Source organism: Mustela putorius, unplaced genomic scaffold (genome assembly GCF_011764305.1).
Source record: "Mustela putorius furo isolate JIRA1106 unplaced genomic scaffold, ASM1176430v1.1 tig00537335_pilon_pilon_pilon, whole genome shotgun sequence".
NCBI classification, from domain to species: Eukaryota; Metazoa; Chordata; class Mammalia; order Carnivora; family Mustelidae; genus Mustela; species Mustela putorius.
Genome location: NW_025422457.1, coordinates 6,289,395 through 6,308,803, shown reverse-complemented (window position 1 = coordinate 6,308,803; position 19,409 = coordinate 6,289,395). Strand labels below are relative to the sequence as shown.

Sequence of the window (19,409 nt, the reverse complement as noted above, 5' to 3'; positions counted from 1 at the left end):
TTCCTTGAAGTGGATTACTAGTTTATGAAGTTATATCTATTCTTTTTTTTTCTCTCTCTTTTTTTTTAAATTTATTTTCAGCACAACAGTATTCATTATTTTTTCACCACAACCAGTGCTCCACGCAATCCGTACTCTGTAGTACCCACCACCTGCTACCCCAACCTCCCACCACCCCTGCCACTTCAAATCCCTCAGATTGTTTTTCAGAGTCCATAGTCTCTCATGATTCACCTCCCCTTCCAATTTCCCCCAACTCCTTTCTCCTCTCCATCTCCCCTTGTCCTCCATGCTTATGCTCCACAAATAAGTGAAACCATATGATAATTGACTCTCTCTGCTTGACTTATTTCACTCAGCGTAATCTCTTCCAGTCCCATCCATGTTGCTACAAAAGTTGGGTATTCATCCTTTCTGATGGAGGCATGAAGTTATGCCTATTCTTAAGGTTTTTGACCCATATTACCAATTTGTCCTCCATAATATGTTATTTCTCTTCAAGTGACTGTGGCTAGTTCCTAATAACACATTAACCTCTTTCCACCATCTAAACTCAGAGATAAAGTGCTTTTTGTGTGCACACATAGCACAAACACACACAAAACTGATCAGAAAGTTAAATCTTCTTAGATACCATAGTCTATACCTGAATATATTTAATTGTGTCTCCTTGTGTTTCCCTTTGATTTCATTAATTCTATTCATTATAGTAGCACGTATAAAGCAAAGCTTGACATACAAATAAAGAACAAAGTTTCCATATTTAGCATGGAAATATGCATATTTTCAAAATCACCAACACATAAAAGTAGCCATTTCTTTCTAGAGGCAAAAAAGTCAACCTATTTTGTTATAAAAATTTTCTTTGTATGCATACAGATATGACATACATCTCTCTATACATATGTGTGTATATATGCTATATACATTTGTATAAGTATGTAATTTTATGAGAAACAAAAAACGAGGTCAAAATTATTTAGAAACCATTGGGAATTTAAGTTAAAAATATTTAATATTTTCATGAGAAGGTGATATTAAAAATTTCTTAGATTCTTTTACTACCCACCAACCCCCATCACAAACACATACACACCTACAGATAAACATGCGCCTCTCTGAAAAATTTAAAGTTGATGGGAGATGGAAATGATTACTTTCACCATACTCTCACATATCCTATTAATTGACATAATCTATTCAATGACTACTTTTAAGTGTATTTACTCAGCATTCCCTCTTACCTACTCCCAAATCTGTTTCCTCCTATGAGAAGGCCAATACCATCTTCCTAGACATCCAGGTTAGAAAACTCTGTCATCTTTAGCTACTTTCTCAAATACTCCTCACTCCCAGTCTACTTGGTCCCTAAATCATCTTACTACTAGCTCTGTGACTACAGTGTTTTGGCAATGAAATTTTAGCTCACTGCATTAGTTAATTCATGCATTCATTTATTCAATTTTGGAGTTCATGTAAACCATGGAAATAGTATACGTGGCACTAAGGATATAGTCATAAACAAAACAGATATAACCTATCCTCGAGAAACTAAGTCTAGTATGGGCTCACATCATCTTTTTTTGAACTATTACAGTAAATGATGTTCAGTCTCTCTACCTTACATTTACACTATATCAAGATATTGAAATTACTTTCTCAATTACTGATCAATCATATTAATTGCTTCTCAAGATAGGGAGCTCTGAGAGCCTACCACAGAGCTACTATCTATCAAAGAAATTCCTCACTTCTTAGGATGGCACTCTAAAACCATCTATAAACTGGCCCCTTCCAGCCTTCTGTCTAAATACATTCTTTTACATACCTGTATTTCAATTATACCCAATTGCTTGCTCTGCCCCAACTCCTTCCCTTAACTTTCATAACTTTGGGTCATTTATTCATACTGTCCTTTGTGTGTTCAATGTGTTCTCTGATTTCTATTGACAGTCCTATTCACCTTACATGTTCAGAAACTTCTGTGAAGCCTTTTGATTCCAGCCATTGGCAGGTATTTCATTATTCAGCATCCTATATTCTTATAGCACTTTCCTACTTTTTCCCCATTTCTCTTGTGGTAATGTCTTTCATTTTGGTTACAACATACATTCTAAGGACATTAAAAAGAACCTAACCAAACCATCATTTTATTCTCTCAGTACCTATATTAAGTATTTGAAACAACCTGACCAGCAACTTAATCATCAATAACAAGTATTATTTTAAAGAACACTTGGAAATAAGCTAAAGGACCAATAACAAAAAGAAATTAAAAAACATAAAGGTTTTTAAACATTAAAAAGCATAAAGGTTAACAATCGAAAAGCATAGCATATAAAATCAAAGGCTTTCAAATCAGACTGCCTGGGTTCAAATCCCAGTTCCATCACTTATTATGTAATCTTGAGTGGGTTATTTAACCTCAAGTAAAAAAATGCTTTTTAAAATTAGACACAAGTAATCAGCAAATGAAAAATATAATCATGGACAAAACAGAACAGAACAGAAAAATTCTTCTATCACTGATATACTACATAAGTTTTGAAAATTTAAAATGAGTATTCTGAGGTCCTAATCTAGTAACCTGAGGATGAAGTGCTTTTGTTCTGTTGGTCAATAAGCACAACTTAACTATATGAAAAGACAAATATGGTAACCTGGTTGGCATGTTCTGTGGCCCATTCTTCATCCAAGTTATCCAACTTAGCTTTTTGTTGATGTTTGAGGTTCTCATTTTGTTCCTCTTTGGGTGGCGTTCTAGTGGCAAGAATGATATAATCCTTTTGTGAAGAACACTTAAAAACAAATTAGAAAAGCTTATTAGAGTGACATCTCATTGAAGAATATAAAGTTCTTGTGACATGCAAAAACAGTAATATTCATAGCAGCTTATATTATTAATACTTTTATTATAATGGAATCTATAAGGAAACCAAATCGTTTTCCTCACACATCATTTATTTATATACTTAATATCACCTCCATATTTGTTTGGGTATCTTCAATATGAATCATATAATGGTCCTTATAAATTGCTTACTGGTAAGTCAATGTACTGTACTGTAACTAAAATATATTTGATCAATTTTTTGATCAATTTTTGATCAATTTTTTTTAGTTATATTTATTTTCTAGATAATCTGAACCGATTGAATCGTTCAGCACATATAAAACCTCAGTAAAATAAAGCAACAATAGACCTTGTGTTTCTTACTTCCATTGAAACAATGGTAGTAGGGAACTTGTATATGTGTGTCCACAGAAAAGCAATGGGGATGGGGGATATATAATTGAAGTGATATCAGATTAATGTTCCTCAGTTTTAATAGCACTTAAATGGTAACCAAAGGTGGAATATCTGAAGATAAATTCAGTCTCACTACAGTGAGAGTTTGCTGTAAAGAAAAAGTAAAAATAAGACAGATAAAACCAGTTATTGTGGGGTCATTCTCATACATGACCTGAAATTGCCACTGTGAGTGTCACCCTGGAATAGAAAATAAAGGAAGAGAAATTATTTCTACAAAAGTTATTTCCAGAAAGTTACATTCAAATGCACACAAGAAAAGGCAGGTGCTGGTTAAGCAAGCATGACTTTAAAAAGAAAAAGAAAAAGACCCAGAGAGTAGGAAACAGGCAAGCTTGAGGAAAAGAAGAAAAAAGTGATGAACCCTGGAATAAAGAAGAAGAAACGTACTGGAAGGGATGAAAAGGCAGAATAAGGAAATCATGGAAGGAAAACCGTAAATTGTGGGAGACTTGTTTATAAGATGGTAGTTTTGCCAATTTCCAGAAACAGCCTATGTAAGTAAGACAAGTTTGGAAGAGGGTATTTCTCTCTGATCTTTTATCTTTACTGAAGATGCCTTTCTCTGAGACTCTTATTCCCTTAAACTTTTTCAAATAAAGGTAAATATAATACCTTAAATAAAAAAAGTTGCTAACAAAAAGAACCCCATATTGGATGCAAGTAACCTCAATAAAAAAGTACTTCAGGGAGCCTACATGGCTCAGTCAGTTGGGCGGCTGCCTTTGGCTCAGGTTATGATCTCAGGGATCCTGGGATCAAGGCCAGTGTTGGGCTACTTCCTCAGTGGGGTGTCTGCTTCTCCCTTTCCCTCTGCCCCTCCCCCTGCTTATGCTCTGTCTCTCTCTCTAATAAATAAATTAAATCTTTTTAAAAAAAAGTAGTTCAGATTATTACCAAGAGGGGTAGTTTGGCTGTCTAAGGAGAGGTCTCATAGTGTAGTGTTACCTGGGTGAACAGGACAGGGTATACAGTTAGTCTTACAAGTTAAGAAATCACATTTGTGAAAACCCTGAGAATGACCTGGTCTCTCAGGGCTAGAATGACATTAACTAAGCTCATTCAGAATGATGCTGAAAACAAGAATACCATGAAGGGTATACACATGACTCTTCTTGATAGTACATTCTTTATAAGCAGATAACATGTGGCTTCAAATTATAGGAGAAGTAGCTTCAAAATCTGGGTAGAATCGGAACAAGAGAAGCTAATTACACAATTTGAAGGTTGTAAGGCATTATGATAAATATCCAGAAAGAAAATTGTCACAATAGAACTATTTTTGCTACTAGGTATCAAAATCAAATCCTTGGGTCACAGTGTACTCTTCCCTAAATAGTGTTTGGGTGGCATAGCCCGTTTGTCCATGACTCTCCTTTTTTTATGGCTTTCTACTGCTAACCTATCCTCCCTGCTGATTACATTTGTCTTCAATTATAATAAATCAGCAGGTGCTTATGCTTGTTAAAGTAACTGCCCAAATCTCTGTTCCATTTTGTATTGATTTTTAAGGATTAATTCCAAAAAGGAAATCACATTTGTTTTATTTGCAAATTTCTATTCCCTTGTCCTCTCTCCACTGAATCAACATTAAAAAAAAATTCAGTAAGATCAGTGATTACCATAGCATGTAACAAAAGACATGACCACTAATTGCCACAAGAATGAGATAAAACAATGGGAATAAAGTTGTCAAAAACTACTTTTGAAAAAATTAGACAACCAGGAATCAATAAAGATTAGAAGAAAGTACAAAACCCTTGGAAAGACAATAAAATATGCATAATTTGACCAGTGAAATTCTAATTTTGGAGTTTCTACATTATAAGTTATGTTTACATTGTCAAAAGGAAATGTGTTCTGACTTAAGCAAACCTGGGCTTGGTTTGTCCTGCTTCTCCACATTTTTCCTCAAAGACCATTTTAAGTTCTTCTACATTCCATTCCTCCATTCCCTAACCTTGAGCTTATGGTTAAATAGCACATTTTTATCAATAAATGCACTAAAAGATACATACCTGTCCAATTAAAAGACCTGAGACAAAAGCCTTTCCTTGAAGATTTATGTTTGAAAGATACTGGCCAACAGTCTCTTCTACAATGTAGGTTCTTCCCATTATGGGGAACTAATTCAATCTCCTAAATTACAAGAAAAAGATACATGCCATTTTTAGGTAAAAATATAATTTGCAATGTTTTTGTCATGGGGGTTATATAGCAACAGAAGTAGTACCATCCTGATTACTATCCCATGCCTTGCAGAGATTGCTTGTTAGGTAGGGTATTCTTTCCTGCAAAGTTCAAATGTAGCTTCAGAATTCTCGACACAGTGCTGCCTGGAATGACTACCGATCAACTAGAGTTGCCATAAAAGATAAAACTCACTTCCATTATCTAAGATAAAGGGAGAGAATGCTAACCTACTAGTCAACACACCTAATTTATTTACTACTCCTTAGTTGTATCATTTTTGATAGTCTATTCCTGAGCCTTATTGTAATCTTTTCTAAAACAGGAAAGAAGACAATTTCTGAACTGCTCTTAGCAGGGAGAGACCAAATTCATTGAGACTCAATAAGCATACTATGAAGAATTACTGTGTGCTAGAAATTGTGGCAAGTGGAATGGCACAAAGATGAATAATACTTGACCTATGGCCTTGAGTAACTCACAGCATAATTAGAATTATGGAATTCGATAAGCAGCAGTGCAATAATAATGAACATTTACAGAGTTTTTTCTAAGTACTTTATATATGGTAACGTCTGTAATGTTCACAAAAACTCCAGGAGGTAGGTACTATTATTATAAATCCTGTTTTATAGATGAAAAACCAAAAGGAAGAAAAGCAATGTAACTTGCTAAGCAACAAAGCTGGTAAATGGCAAAGGTGGGACTTAAACTCAGGTGGGATTTATAAACTCAGGCAGTCTCACCCTAGAATCCATGCCTTTAAATGCTATGTTCATGCTGAGGAATCATACCCAGTCTCTCAGTTAAACCTTTACAAAGGGTGGTCCTGTTCTGCACTCCTATGCTTGTTCTCTCTCTCCAGTTTGTAAACAGCAGTTGCAGCATTTTGAATAGAAAAAATAGTCATTTCAATTGTGCAAAAAGTTTCAGTCTTATTTAGTACAACAAAGTCAAGGCAATTGCAGATGAGGTAGGATGGTGTATCCGCCACCAGTTAAGTAAACCTCCAATCACAATGATTTTGCATTATTCTAAAAGTAAAGCCCAGAGAACTGGTTCCAGTCTGAAATTGCCTACTGGATGTTGTTTTTTCAAAGAGCATGTTCAGTTTTGTCTCAAAGTGCATTCAATTTCTTCCCAGCTCTTTTCCAACAACTGCAAGTAAATTTGGTTTGCACAAGGGTTATTTTTAGACTAAGTCTACAACTGCCTATCTAAATCATTAATGCTGCTATAAATTTAAAAGTTTTCCACTTTTAATAGTGCCTTAACATATTAAACTTCCCTCTTCTCCGTCACGCTATTCCACTCCTTTTCCTTCTGCCTTAATAATTTTTGAGAGAAAAAGCAGTGACAGTGACTCCTAAGTTATATGTAACTTCCCAATCTTATTTTTCCAAGGCGTCACCCAGTAATCATACTACTTTAATGCTTCTTCAAAACTTTAAAATATAGCCAACGATACTTTACAAAGGACACTACTAAAAACACAGATCTTGCCTAAAACAGTTCAATTTATCCTAAAGCATTGTGTGACAGCATAAGGTGTGCAAGTTGTCCAAGCATTGCGACTTGAGACAATTCAATCTCTTTTTCCTCTGGTTTTCTAGTCTACAAAATAAAGATTTTGAATCAGGCAAGTCTGAAAATCTATCCAGGTTTAGGACTGTTGATTCCCAGTAGAGGACATCTGCATTTTCCAAATAGCAGATCACTAATCGTGAGCCAAGGGCATAATGCAGTACTACGCATACCAGCAACCTTAATTAAAGTGCGTATATAAAATATTTGGGGGGGGGGGGAATCAACTTGTCCTTAATAATAATCACAAAAGGGCTGCTACTGTGGGAACTGAGTGGGGGGAGGGGGAATGAATTGGGAATTGCTTTATTTTCACTGAAGAAGTTAAGAATTCTTTCGGAAGAGTAATTAAACATGACATAATCTACAGATTCAGCATAGAAGTCACAGATTCCCGATCTGGACACAAGCAGTTCCATGACGGAGGCAAGGTGATAAGCGGTTTTTAAGAATGTGTTTTAAAACTTTTGTTATAACGGTTATTCCATCTTGAAAATAGAAGCATATGGTAGCCCTTTCTACAGTATTACCTTAAAACATAAAAACAAAGGCTACAAAGCCCTCCTGCATTACTTTAAATCCTCCCCCTGAAAAATTAACCAGGATCCGTCAATTCCTGTTGGTTCGCATACCAAAGGCATCTAAGTCCGCCGTCTTAAAGTAAGTTCTGTCATAACTGGGCTTGAATGTGGTACCCGAGGCTCTGCCCCTATGTTTCCTACACACGGTTCCTTTTCTTCCTCCTGAGCCCGAGCGCACACACTCAACCCTCACAGACACTTCTTACACCCGAAGGCTGACTCACCTGCGCTCAGAATGTGCCCGTGTGACAGACAAATCTGTCAAACTGTCAGTCCTTCTCAGAAGGGGACTTAAGGGGCAAGTACAAGCCAGATTCCCCTCGGGTCCAAATTCCACGGCCAATGAATTCATCAGAAAGCGACAAACTTCCCACACCTCACTTCCCACTTGAAACCCAGGGTCTCTGGAGTCGGGTGGCGCCGTCTGATGACGCACGCAGCCCCCCTTCCTTCACCGCAGTACCTCAGCCAAAGCAACTGCGGTCGCCACCCCGCCCCCTTCCGGGCGCCATTGAGAGCGTGGCGGTAGCCCGGCGACTGCCGTCCAGTCCCTCCCGGACCGATGCCCTCTAGTGGTTCAGTGTCTAGAAGCCGTCAAAGAGGACGACCCATGGCATCCCGGAGCTTTGACGGTAAGGCCGCCTTGCTTTTCCGGGAGGGACGTGAGTTGACGAGTACTCTGTGGCGCCACCTCGCGGATAGTGGTCATGCTGCCGGGGGAGGAGACCGTGGGGGGCGGGGAGAAAAAAAGGGAGCTGAATGGGCGGTGCGCAATCAGGCTCACGGAAGGGGTTGAGAAAAACACTACGTTTCCCGCAGGCCCGCGCGGCTTGAGGCGGGTGGACTGGGGAACCGGAAATCAGACTGGGTCAGAGGCCGCGGCTGAACTCGGTTTCCCAGGGTGCCCCGCTTCCGGCGGGTGCGCGCGCATTTCGGGCGCGGGCGCGTTTGGTGCCGGCGCTAAGGCTGGACTCGATTTCCCAGGGTCGCGCCGCGGGAGCCTCCGGCGGGCAGGCGCACGCGAGCCACGGAGCGAGGTGGCCGAGGCGGCCGCCCAGGCTTCTGGGTCCTCTTGGTCTTCGCCTTTCTTGTCGGTTTCTGCTGCGCAGGCGGCTGGCCCCGCGGCCTCCGGCCCGATCGACATGGCGGCTGTGTTGCAGCAAGTCCTGGAGCGCACAGAGCTGAACAAGCTGCCTAAGTCCGTCCAGAACAAACTGGAGAAGTTCCTCGCGGACCAGCAATCCGAGATCGATGGCCTGAAGGGGCGGCATGAGAAATTTAAGGTGGAGAGTGGTAAGTGGCGACAGTCTTCCCGCTCTTGATGCTGGGCCCGACTCCTTAGCTGTGGCTGGTCTTCTCCCCTTGCGAGCTGGCTCTCTGCCTACGACTTCTCCGGTGGCATCACTTCCCCGGCGCCTTAGATCGCCCCGAGGCCTTCTTTTACCTCCTCTCACAGTTTGAGAAGAAGGCGCCTTTTTGTTTGTTTTAAACGGAATTTACACTTCGTTCCGTTTTCTTCGTAATTACTGTGGTCTTACTGAGGGACCCTTAGGGTTCGGCACGTAGAAATTGTGAAGATCTGGGTGGGTTTACTCCGGGCTAGCGAGAGGGTGCGGCGCCTGTCTCTACTACCTGGAGTACCCTATCTTTATGTTGCCTTGCGGGTAATTTCCGCTCGCTTTTCTGCACACCTGCCTTCAGAGGTGTTTGTCTAATGGACTGCTTCGCGCACTTAGTTCTGTTTTTCAGTCCTGCGCGCTGTTGAGGTGACGAACTAGATGGTCGGATAAAAGAGTAGGTGCCTAAGACAGCATTGGAAACACAGCGAACGTAAATGAGTTTGATCCATCGGATTTTTCTCTAAAAGTTGGGCTTTAAAGACCCGTTGATAGGTACTTACAGTAGACCCTCAAATAAGAAAGTTACCGACAATAGTAACTTGAATATCCGGTAAGAAAGATTAAAATCATACGAACTGCCGTTAGTGAAATACAAACTGTTATTTGTCCTGGTTCACCTGGGGGTGTGGGGGGGTATGTTGCTGTTTTTGCTAAACTGATTGAAAATTCTGAATAAATTATCACTTCAAAAATGTAATTATCAAGCGGAATTGGTGTCAAAAAGTAATTCTCTGAATCCCAACACTGATGATACAACGCGTCTGTTCATTAACTTATACATAAATATTGATTGTCGTCTTTGTGCTTGATACTGTGCTGAACAGGACACACTCAGTCCTTCCCCTGTAAAGTTAACTCATTTTTTACATAAGGTTAATTATTTTATGTTTTTGGATATTTGAGTCTTTCAACAGAACCTTTTTTTTCCCCCCCAGTTTTTTTTTTTTAATTTTTAATTTTTTAGGAACATATAATGTATTATTAGCCCCAGGGGCACAGGCCTGTGAATCGCCAGGTTTACACACTTCACAGCACCCACCATAGCACATGCCTTCCCCAGTGTCCATAACCCAACCACCCTCAACAGAGCCTTTTAAAACAAAGCAGTGTTTAATCCTTTTTTTTCCTCCATTTAATAAGGTTTTTTGGGGTTTTGTTTGTTTGTTTCTTTTTTGTATGTGTGTGTGCTTTATGATAAAATGTCTACTGATATTTGGGGAAAATACAGAGATAATTACTAAGACATATTGCCTACTTTGAAGAATTTCAGTCTTGTGGAACAGACGTAGAAGTTGGAAAACCCCTTGTAGGTCTTATTTTCTTTTGTTATGTTCATGCAAGTCAGCTGGAAATGTTGAAGTTCTGTGCTCTTATTTATCTTTACTCAGATCCTCTTATTTGGAGTGCAATTCAAATACTGTGTCTTAATACTAAAATCAACATCGTTAAAAAATAAGTAGCATATTGACTGTGTGTACATGTGTGTTTGATTTTATTTTTTTCTCTGCTTCTGAAGAACAACAGTACTTTGAGATAGAGAAGAGGCTGTCCCACAGTCAGGAGAGACTTGTGAATGAAACCCGAGAGTGTCAAAGCTTGAGGCTTGACCTAGAGAAGCTCAGTAAGTATTTTTACATCCTTATTTTATTTTTGTAGTATGGAGCTCTTTAGGTACTTTTTTCTATGCTTCGGAAACATTGATTTACTATTTATGAAAATACTGATTGTTGTTGTTTTCATTTATAGTGGTATTTGGAGTTTTCACTTGATGGTAAAAACTTTATGAAGAACATATGGTTTAATTTATGGTCAGGAGACCTCGGTTCTAATTTTGACTGCTATAAAAGCTCTTGTCATATGTAAATCATGACATACAAAATGACTAGAACCACCTGTCCATCTGCTTACATAACTGTACAGATAAAATGAGAGTTGTTTGAAAGCATTTTTAAAAGTTATAATGCATTATGCAACTGAAAATGTAATTAAGGAGAGAATTATTTTTAATTTGTTGAAGATTAAAGCCTATTAATTTCATTATTATGTTAGAAATAAGTATTTATGAATTCCAGGGTATTTCCTCTTTAAAACCTGTTTCTTGGGAAAGATGAGTAATTTCCTTTTTTTTTTTTCCTTAAGATTTATTTATTTTTAGAGAAAGTACAAGGGGCAGGGGAGAGAACTGTTAGCAAACATGAGGCTCAGTATCACCCCCCTGAGATCATGACCTGAGCTGAAAACAAGAGTCACATGCTTAACAGCCTGTTCTGCTCAGGTGCCCTGTGTAATTTCCTTTTTAATAAGTTTCTTATATCATTAAGTTCTAGAAGATACACAAGATCTCATTTAAAGGTCCTGGCATTTCTCAGGAAAATGATGTGTATTATTGCTTTGCTTATGATGGGAGAAAGCAAATGTCAGAAAAGATCTTTATGGAGTGGGGGCATAATATTTGTTATTAGATATAGCTGGATTTTTAATTTGATCGGGAACACAGGAAACTAATAAAAGAATGATTAATATTTCAGCCTTTTTTCTTAACCAGGTCTGTGCCCATCAACTATTTAGGTCATAATTTTTTTCCAGCTAATTTTGAAATGCTTAATTTTTAAAATATATGTATAATGATATATATACATAGGTAATGAGGGCACAAGTAATTTATCAAGTAGCTAGATCTGGTTCATTATCTGTATATAGTTCTGCCTTGGCATAATTAGGTCTGTAGAGCTGAGGTGCTAAAGAATTTCAGAAAAATTACCATGATTAAAGCTTCTTTTATGCAGTATGGAAGAGGGAGGAGGAGGAGAAGATGGATAAGGAGAAGAAGGAAGAGGAGGAGAAGATAAGGATAAACCTAGACACATATCTAAAGTATGACTTTCTAGGGTATACAGTTATGTTCATGTTTTTTCAGTTTATCATCCCAGATCTATAAGTTTGGAAAACAGTATATAATATTAATGCAGAATAGAAAATTCAGACTAATTTAGCAGGGTTTTCCCCTATAATCCAGTTATTTAAATAGAACTAAAGATTGGAAATAGTAATAACGTATTTACTTATTAAATTGCCAGAACATAACATAGGTGTGTTTCAGAAAGTCTATTTTTCCTAGTTATCTGCATGCATTTAGAAAAGAAACTGTCAAGGGGAGGTAGTTCAGTTTTTTTTTTTTTTTTTTTTTTTAAAGATTTTATTTATTTATCAGAGAGAGAGCGAGCGAGAGTGAGCACAGGCAGACAGAGTGGAAGGCAAAGTTAGAGGGAGAAGCAGGCTCCCTGCGGAGCAAGGAGCCTGATGTGGGACTCGATCCCAGGACGCTGGGATCATGACCTGAGCCGAAGGCAGCTGCTTAACCAACTGAGCCACCCAGGCGTCCCGGTAGTTCAGTTTCAAGCATAATTTTTTTTCCTCCACGTTGAAGGCTCTTTTTAGAGCGATAAACAAGCTGAATCACAATGATCCGTTGTTGTTATTTACTTTGTATACATTTTATATAGTTCAAATTTAGTCTGTTGATCTTGGTTTTGTCTTTACTCTTCTGATTTGCAAATATTATTCATTGTTATGATTGACTTAGAGGAATCATTGAAAAATTATTGAAGTGCTAATTGTATATGTTTTTTCCTTTAAATGTTGGTTTGAATCATCACAAATATGATTTTGGACACAGGAATAGCTTTTTTAAAAATCTGGTCTTGGGGCACCTGGGTGGCTCAGTCGGTTGGGCATCTGACTGTTGGTTTCAGCTCAGGTCTAGATCTCAGGGTCTTGAGTTTGATCCCTGTGTTGGGGTCCACACTGGACATGATGCTAAAAATAAATAAATAAGAGAGGCACCTGGGTGGCTCAGTTGGTTAGTGTCTGCCTTCAGGTCAGGCCATGATCCCAGGGTCCTGAATTGAGCCCTGCATTAACCTCCCTGCTCATCAGGGAGCCTGCTTCTCCCTCCCCTTCTGCTGCTCCCACTGCTTCTGCACATGTGCTCTCTCTCTCTCAAATAAATAAAATCTTTTTGAAAAATATACAAATTTTGGTTTAGGATTAAATTTGGCATAGTCATGAATTTGAAATACTGTGATACTGTATTCTATAACTCAGCCTTTCTGTGACTCAGTTTCTTCATTTTAAAACATGTATATGGGTGGCAGTTGGATGAAAACTGTCATTGTAGTTTGTAAGTTTCTGTGTATATACTCATAAAATTCCTTTTATCCAGACAATCAACTGAAGGCACTAACTGAGAAAAATAAAGAACTCGAAGTTGCTCAGGATCGCAATATTGCCATTCAGGTAAAAGTTATTTCTATGAATAAAGCTAACTATAAACATGATACTTGAGGAAGTATTCTGTTTTGTGTTACTTAATGGGATGGTGAAACATGTTCTATTAGGAGAAACTACTACCCGAAATGCATATATATAAATTCCTTAATTGGACCTTTATATGTTTATTGATTAGGTATTTCTTTTACTCATCAGAATATGTTGGTACTTACTATAAAAAAAAATTGTTTAAACACTATAGCTATTAAGGTGGTGATTTTTTAAAAAATTCACATTGTAAGTGAAGTGCCACAGAACTGTAAGTAGGAGAGATATTCATAGATTTATTTGTCCTCCACTCACCCACTTACCTACCTGTTACCGTTCCTTTCTTTTAGATATTTAATTTAATAATGTTGTTTATTTAATTTAATACTTATGTTGTATTTAATACTTAATGTTGCTCAGGCATTATTTCAGTTATTGTGATTCATTTGGGAATATGGATAAATCCATATTGGAAATCATTTCCTCAGAGTAGTGGTAACATACTGGATGTGATCACAAGGATTGTTTACCCATTGGTTTAATGAAGTGATCCTACCAGTGATTCTCTAAATAGAACTTCAGACTCTTGCCATTGCTTTTTAGAAATTTGTGTTTGGAAAAACAAAAACAAAAACTTGTATTTGATTTGAGATTAAAGGTACTTGATGTATAAAACATACTTATAAGGGGAAAGTAGTAAACTTAATCCAATAGAAATTTAAAATTCTCTGCATAAAAAAACTAAAACACAAGTAAACCACTGAAAGTATTTTTTTCAATTAAAATATGACTATATGGATCCTTACTATATGGCTGCTTTCATAGTCTTAAGAGAAATCATTCAAGGGGAAATGGGCAAAGGAATTAAAAAAAAAAAGGAAGCTGCACAAATGTTCAGTGGCAATATGAAATGTTGCTCTGCTTCAGTTGTGATCAGAAAAAGCAGATAAAACAATAAGGTAATTATTTTTCATCTCCCCATGTTAACGTTGATGTCTTTCTTGTCCTTTTTTAAGAATGATCTTCAGTTCTGGCATGAGTGGCTTGAGATTGGCACTTATGAATCAAAGCATATTGATTGCCATTGTCTTGCTGCAAAGCAGTTTGAGAAAATATATTAAATAATAATATAATTATATATTTTATATAAAATATATTAAATAACTTAAATGGAATTAAATAATTCCATTTCTCAGTCTCTTTCTTGAAAAATAATTTGATTCAGCCTGTAAATACAGTGCTATCCATTAAAATTGCATTTTATGGCAGCAAAAAATTAAATTTAATGTCTTTTCTACAAAGGCATGTTTAAGTAATGAGAACACTTCCAAGTGACAAATAGTAATGTGAAATTTTTCCATAAGCTTATGAAAAATAATTTTTAAAAATGTAAAATATAAATAATGTTGAGATTACAGGTAATTTTTAAATTTCTTGATGTATTAAGTTATAAGAGAAAGAAAACTAACCATTCTTAAACTACAGCTAATGTTAAATAAAGTGACATTTCTGTGCTGGAACACAGTTTTTTAATTTAAACATATTCTCCTTTATATAATAGAGCCAGTTTACAAGGACAAAAGAAGAATTAGAAGCTGAGAAAAGAGACTTAGTTAGAACCAATGAGAGACTATCTCAAGAACTTGAATATTTAACAGGTATGAAAAAGTAATTTAGCCTCTAACTCCACTCTCTCCTCTCTCTTCTAGTAGTGCTAGGAATTAATCCCCAGTCCATTTCTGTTGCTGATATTTGTTTGTCATAGCGCAGAATATAGTTCAATGTAATATCCAACTGTGTCTCAAACTCATTTATCTTTATATCATTATCAAGGTTTTAAAGAAGTGTCTAGACGAATATACACAAATGAAAAATACCTAAGAAGTTGTAATTTGGACCAAGATTTACATGTTAAGATACTTGCTACAATGTTATTTATAATATCAAATTGGAAGCAGTTTAAGTGTTCAGTTTTGGAGGCTAACACAGACACACTTTTTGGTATAACTTGTCCATAAACATTCAATATGTATAAGAACCTGAAAGGAATACTTGTATTTAAAAATATGGACTGGAGTTAGGCAGGAATATAAGCTAACTAATACATAAAAGTAGGATAGATACAAAGTATATAGTCTATGATGTAGTTGATATATTAAGGTTAACTTGACTATTAGTGTAATGGAATCAAGTTCCCTTTGGTTCCTTTTATAAAATTTTTGAATATTTTTATTAATAGAATTTTCAGCTATTTATGTTGTTATATAGTAATATTCAATTAGGTAACTACACTTTTCCAACCTCAGTTAAGTTACTTCAGAATATTCATTGGTGATGTTGATCAGTTAGTGGTTAGATAAAATTAAAAGAATTTTTTTTTAAAAAAAAAACTTCAGTGTAGGAATATAGTAAAAATTAAGCATGTAATATTCTGGCTGTTTTGAGTAGATGTTTATATATATTACTGCTTTTTAACTTAACAATGGCTATTTATGAAATTTTAATATATCTATAGGTATATATCAGGAAAATTAATGTTAATTTGTATGTTCAGCTTAAGATACTGCACTTAAAAATAAAATAACCAGTATAATTTAGATGTTGGGTTCGGTGCACATATTTGGCTTATCATTTGCTAAAATTAAATTTGTAACTAAGTATGACAAAAGCAAATTAAGGAGAACTGCTTACCTTGTATTAAATGCTTGTATTTGTAGAGATGCATCTTCGATGTTTGGTTCCTCTGAGCATTAGTCATTATTTTCAAATTCTTTTCTGACTTTTCTAGAGGATTTTAAGCGTCTAAATGAAAAACTTAAGGAAAGCTATACCACAAAGGGTGATCTGCAGTTGAAACTGGATGAACTTCAAGCTTCTGATGTTTCTGTTAAAGCAAGTAACAATTCCAAATGCACAAAATACAATTTTTGCTTAAAACTCACCTAAAGTAAATTTTTGCTTAAAATGCACTTAAATTAAATTTTAAGTATAAGCAAGTGATCTGTAAAGTGATTAAAAGCTGTGTTTTTGTTTTTGTTTAATGACAGGGAAAGAGTTAAGACAGTATTAATTGAACTATTTGTTTACATGATATTTGAGTTCCTTATAATTCTTATCTGACCATCCATTTTCTGTTAAGAATGCATGCAAATATTTATTTCTGTTAAGATTCTGCTTGTGTTCATTAGCTACTGGCAAAATCTTTTAACTAGCTGTATATTGTCTTTAACTGTAAATGTTGGTTATCTTTAGTATCGAGAAAAACGCTTGGAGCAAGAAAAGGAGTTGTTACATAATCAGAATACATGGCTGAATACAGAGTTAAAAACTAAAACTGATGAACTTCTGGCTCTTGGCAGAGAAAAAGGAAATGAGATATTAGAGCTTAAATGTAATCTTGAAAACAAAAAAGAGGAGGTAAGTTAGTAAAATTGCATTTTCATTTTGGTTAAAACTTAAATTTGTGTACCAGTTTATTACAGATGTATTCCATGGTGAGGGGTGCCTAGTGGCTTAGTCAGTTAAGCGTCTTAGTTCAGCTCAGGTCATGGTCTTGGGGTCCTGGTGTTCCAACCTCAAGACAGGCTCTGCACTGCTTAGAGGGGAGTCTGCTTGTCCCTCTTTGTCTCCCTCTGCCCCTCCCCAGCTCATGCTCACTCGCTCTCTGTCGCACGCATGCTCTCTCTCTCAAATAAGTAAATAAAAATCTTTTAAAAAAAAAAAAAAGTACTCCATGGTGTACCGAAGTAAATGTATTATATTAGAAACTTGGAAGACATAATTCATAAACATTTGGCCTAGGAAATGAACCAGTTGCATTTAAATAAATACTTTAAGATATTCTTTGATGAATTTTGATACTATCTGCGGTCTTTTGATGTATCATTGAGATACATTTAGAAGTGGTGGTAAATTTTGTTAGCTAAATCCAAATGTGCTGTTCCATAAGCCATTATTTTTCATTTTCTTAAATATACATGTTTTATCTGAAGCCCATATTTGTGTGTAGGGCATTATTTTGCTTTCACTTGGCAGCTAAACTTTATATCTGATTTTAGTTAATATAACATTCTCTCTCTACCCAACTCTTCCATTTCTAGGTTTCTAGAATGGAAGAACAGATGAATGGCTTGAAAACATCAAATGAGAATCTTCAAAAACATGTAGAAGAGCTCTTAACCAAACTGAAAGAGGTGCAGATGACCACTTTAAAATTTCTCTTTTATAAAAATGTTAAAGCACTTATGAGGCTGTAATTTTTTGAATGATTTCATGTTTTGAACTGTTTTCTGGCACCTATAAGATGGCCAGGACACTTTCATATGCTATAGCTAAGCTGAAATATCTAGATTCAGGAATGGCAAGCACATGCTATATCCAAAGTACTGTCTGAAAATAAGTATGGTTAACTTTAATATCATTGAAGTATTACACTTTAAGATAAAAATATCAGTAATATTTTATCATTAAGTCATTTTTATCCTCAAAGCTGATGTTAATTTTTTCTCTTTAAAAATTGGATTTTTTATCTTAAATTTTGATAAGCATTCTAAATTCAGTTCAGATGAGTCTGCTATAATTGGGTCTTTTTCGTAGGCCAAGGAACAGCAGGCCAGTATGGAAGAGAAATTCCACAATGAACTAAATGCTCACATAAAGCTCTCTAATCTATACAAGGTAAATGCCCAACCACACATTTTAGTGTCCTAATATTGCATTTTTGGATGTCCAGTAACTTTTTAAGATTAAATTTTAGAGTGCTGCTGATGACTCAGAGGCAAAGAGCAATGAACTGACCCGAGCGGTAGATGAACTACACAAACTTTTGAAAGAAGCTGGAGAAGGTAAGATATTTTTAATTATGAGAGGATTATTTTGTTTTTAGATAAAAGGTTTTTTTTTTTTACTTCTGTGTAGATTGTTAGAAGTTAGATTAATCTTATTAGAGACAAAATTTGGTAGAGAAGAAAGAATCTTGGAATAAGAAACTTTGTATTTTATTTCCAACAGGTAGGATATTTGAAAATACAGGTAGTTACTGTTTTTCTAAGTTGTTTTTGTCTTAAAATCTTATATATGATCTGGTTTCTAAAAGGAAACTTTAATTCCATTTATGAAACATTGATAAGTACATATGGGTTTATAGTTTGAATATGCTCTTAATCCATAAATAAGCCTCACTTTTTTAAGGTTAAAAACTGTACTTTAAAGTCTTTGATTTTCATGTGTTCTTTTTAAATGTATTTGGTTTTGGGTTTCTTGAGGGTTTTGTTTTGTTTTGTTGCTGGGGTAATACAAGTTGTTGATGTGATCTTTTCTAGTGATTTTTTGTATTCTAGACTAAAGATTGGAATAAAACCAAAGAGATACTTGGAGCCACTTTTTTACTTTGAGTTCCCTTTTTTTCCCCATGTATAAGAGACATCAAAAAAGAGAAATAGAGTCAGCCGGCCAGGACATTTCAAGAATTACAAGTAAAGCAAGAGCTTTTGGAGGATAACTGGCAACCATAGCCTGTCTAGAATTTAAAGTCTGCTGAAGGGAAGAGTAATGACCATGCTGTTACATCTTATAAATGCCAAGATTTTAATTTTATGTTTGGATATTCTGTCTTTAAAAATGTTTTTAGCCAATAAAGCAATACAGGATCATCTTTTAGAAGTGGAGGAATCTAAAGATCAAATGGAAAAAGAAATGCTTGACAAAATAGGGAAATTGGAGAAGGAATTAGATAATGCAAATGACCTGCTTTCTGCCACAAAACGTAAAGGTATGGATTAATAGATGCTTAATAATGACTTGAATGAAATACTACTACTTCCTACATAGTTCTCATTCATTTCCACTAATAGTATTTATCTATCTTAATGTGATATAGGAAACTCCATCCAGTTTTTTTGGTATTAAAATTAATACCTATTCATATCTCTACTATATTGTCAAATATAAGTACCATTTGATCACACATAATTGTGTGTCAATTTCCAGAATATTTTTAACTATTCTTACTGCATGATTTTTAGAATC

General features: G+C 35.8%; 2 protein-coding genes across 4 annotated transcripts in view; one reads left to right on the top strand and one right to left on the bottom strand.

Annotated features, from left to right (window-relative positions):
* Nucleotides 1–8,288, bottom strand: part of ODR4 (odr-4 GPCR localization factor homolog) — a 37,502-nt gene extending 29,214 nt beyond the window's left edge. Inside the window, exons 1-3 of one of the 2 annotated variants that reach the window (XM_004767966.3) lie at nt 7,890–8,287; nt 5,329–5,449; nt 2,661–2,798 (exon numbers count right to left, since the gene is read on the bottom strand). In XM_004767966.3, the coding sequence (XP_004768023.1) occupies nt 2,661–2,798; nt 5,329–5,427 (237 nt within the window). In that variant the 5' untranslated portion in view covers nt 5,428–5,449; nt 7,890–8,287. Of the gene's footprint in view, nt 1–2,660; nt 2,799–5,328; nt 5,450–7,889 lie in introns of both variants that reach the window. The other variant, XM_004767968.3, reaches the window with a different exon arrangement.
* A 287-nt stretch (nt 8,289–8,575) lies between these two features.
* Nucleotides 8,576–19,409, top strand: part of TPR (translocated promoter region, nuclear basket protein) — a 65,837-nt gene continuing 55,003 nt past the window's right edge. For both annotated transcript variants that reach the window (XM_004767970.3, XM_013064215.2), the window contains exons 1-10: nt 8,576–8,958; nt 10,582–10,686; nt 13,288–13,361; nt 14,944–15,040; nt 16,171–16,274; nt 16,635–16,799; nt 17,483–17,575; nt 17,979–18,059; nt 18,139–18,226; nt 19,012–19,152. In XM_004767970.3, the coding sequence (XP_004768027.2) occupies nt 8,808–8,958; nt 10,582–10,686; nt 13,288–13,361; nt 14,944–15,040; nt 16,171–16,274; nt 16,635–16,799; nt 17,483–17,575; nt 17,979–18,059; nt 18,139–18,226; nt 19,012–19,152 (1,099 nt within the window). In that variant the 5' untranslated portion in view covers nt 8,576–8,807. The remainder of the gene's footprint in view (nt 8,959–10,581; nt 10,687–13,287; nt 13,362–14,943; nt 15,041–16,170; nt 16,275–16,634; nt 16,800–17,482; nt 17,576–17,978; nt 18,060–18,138; nt 18,227–19,011; nt 19,153–19,409) is intronic.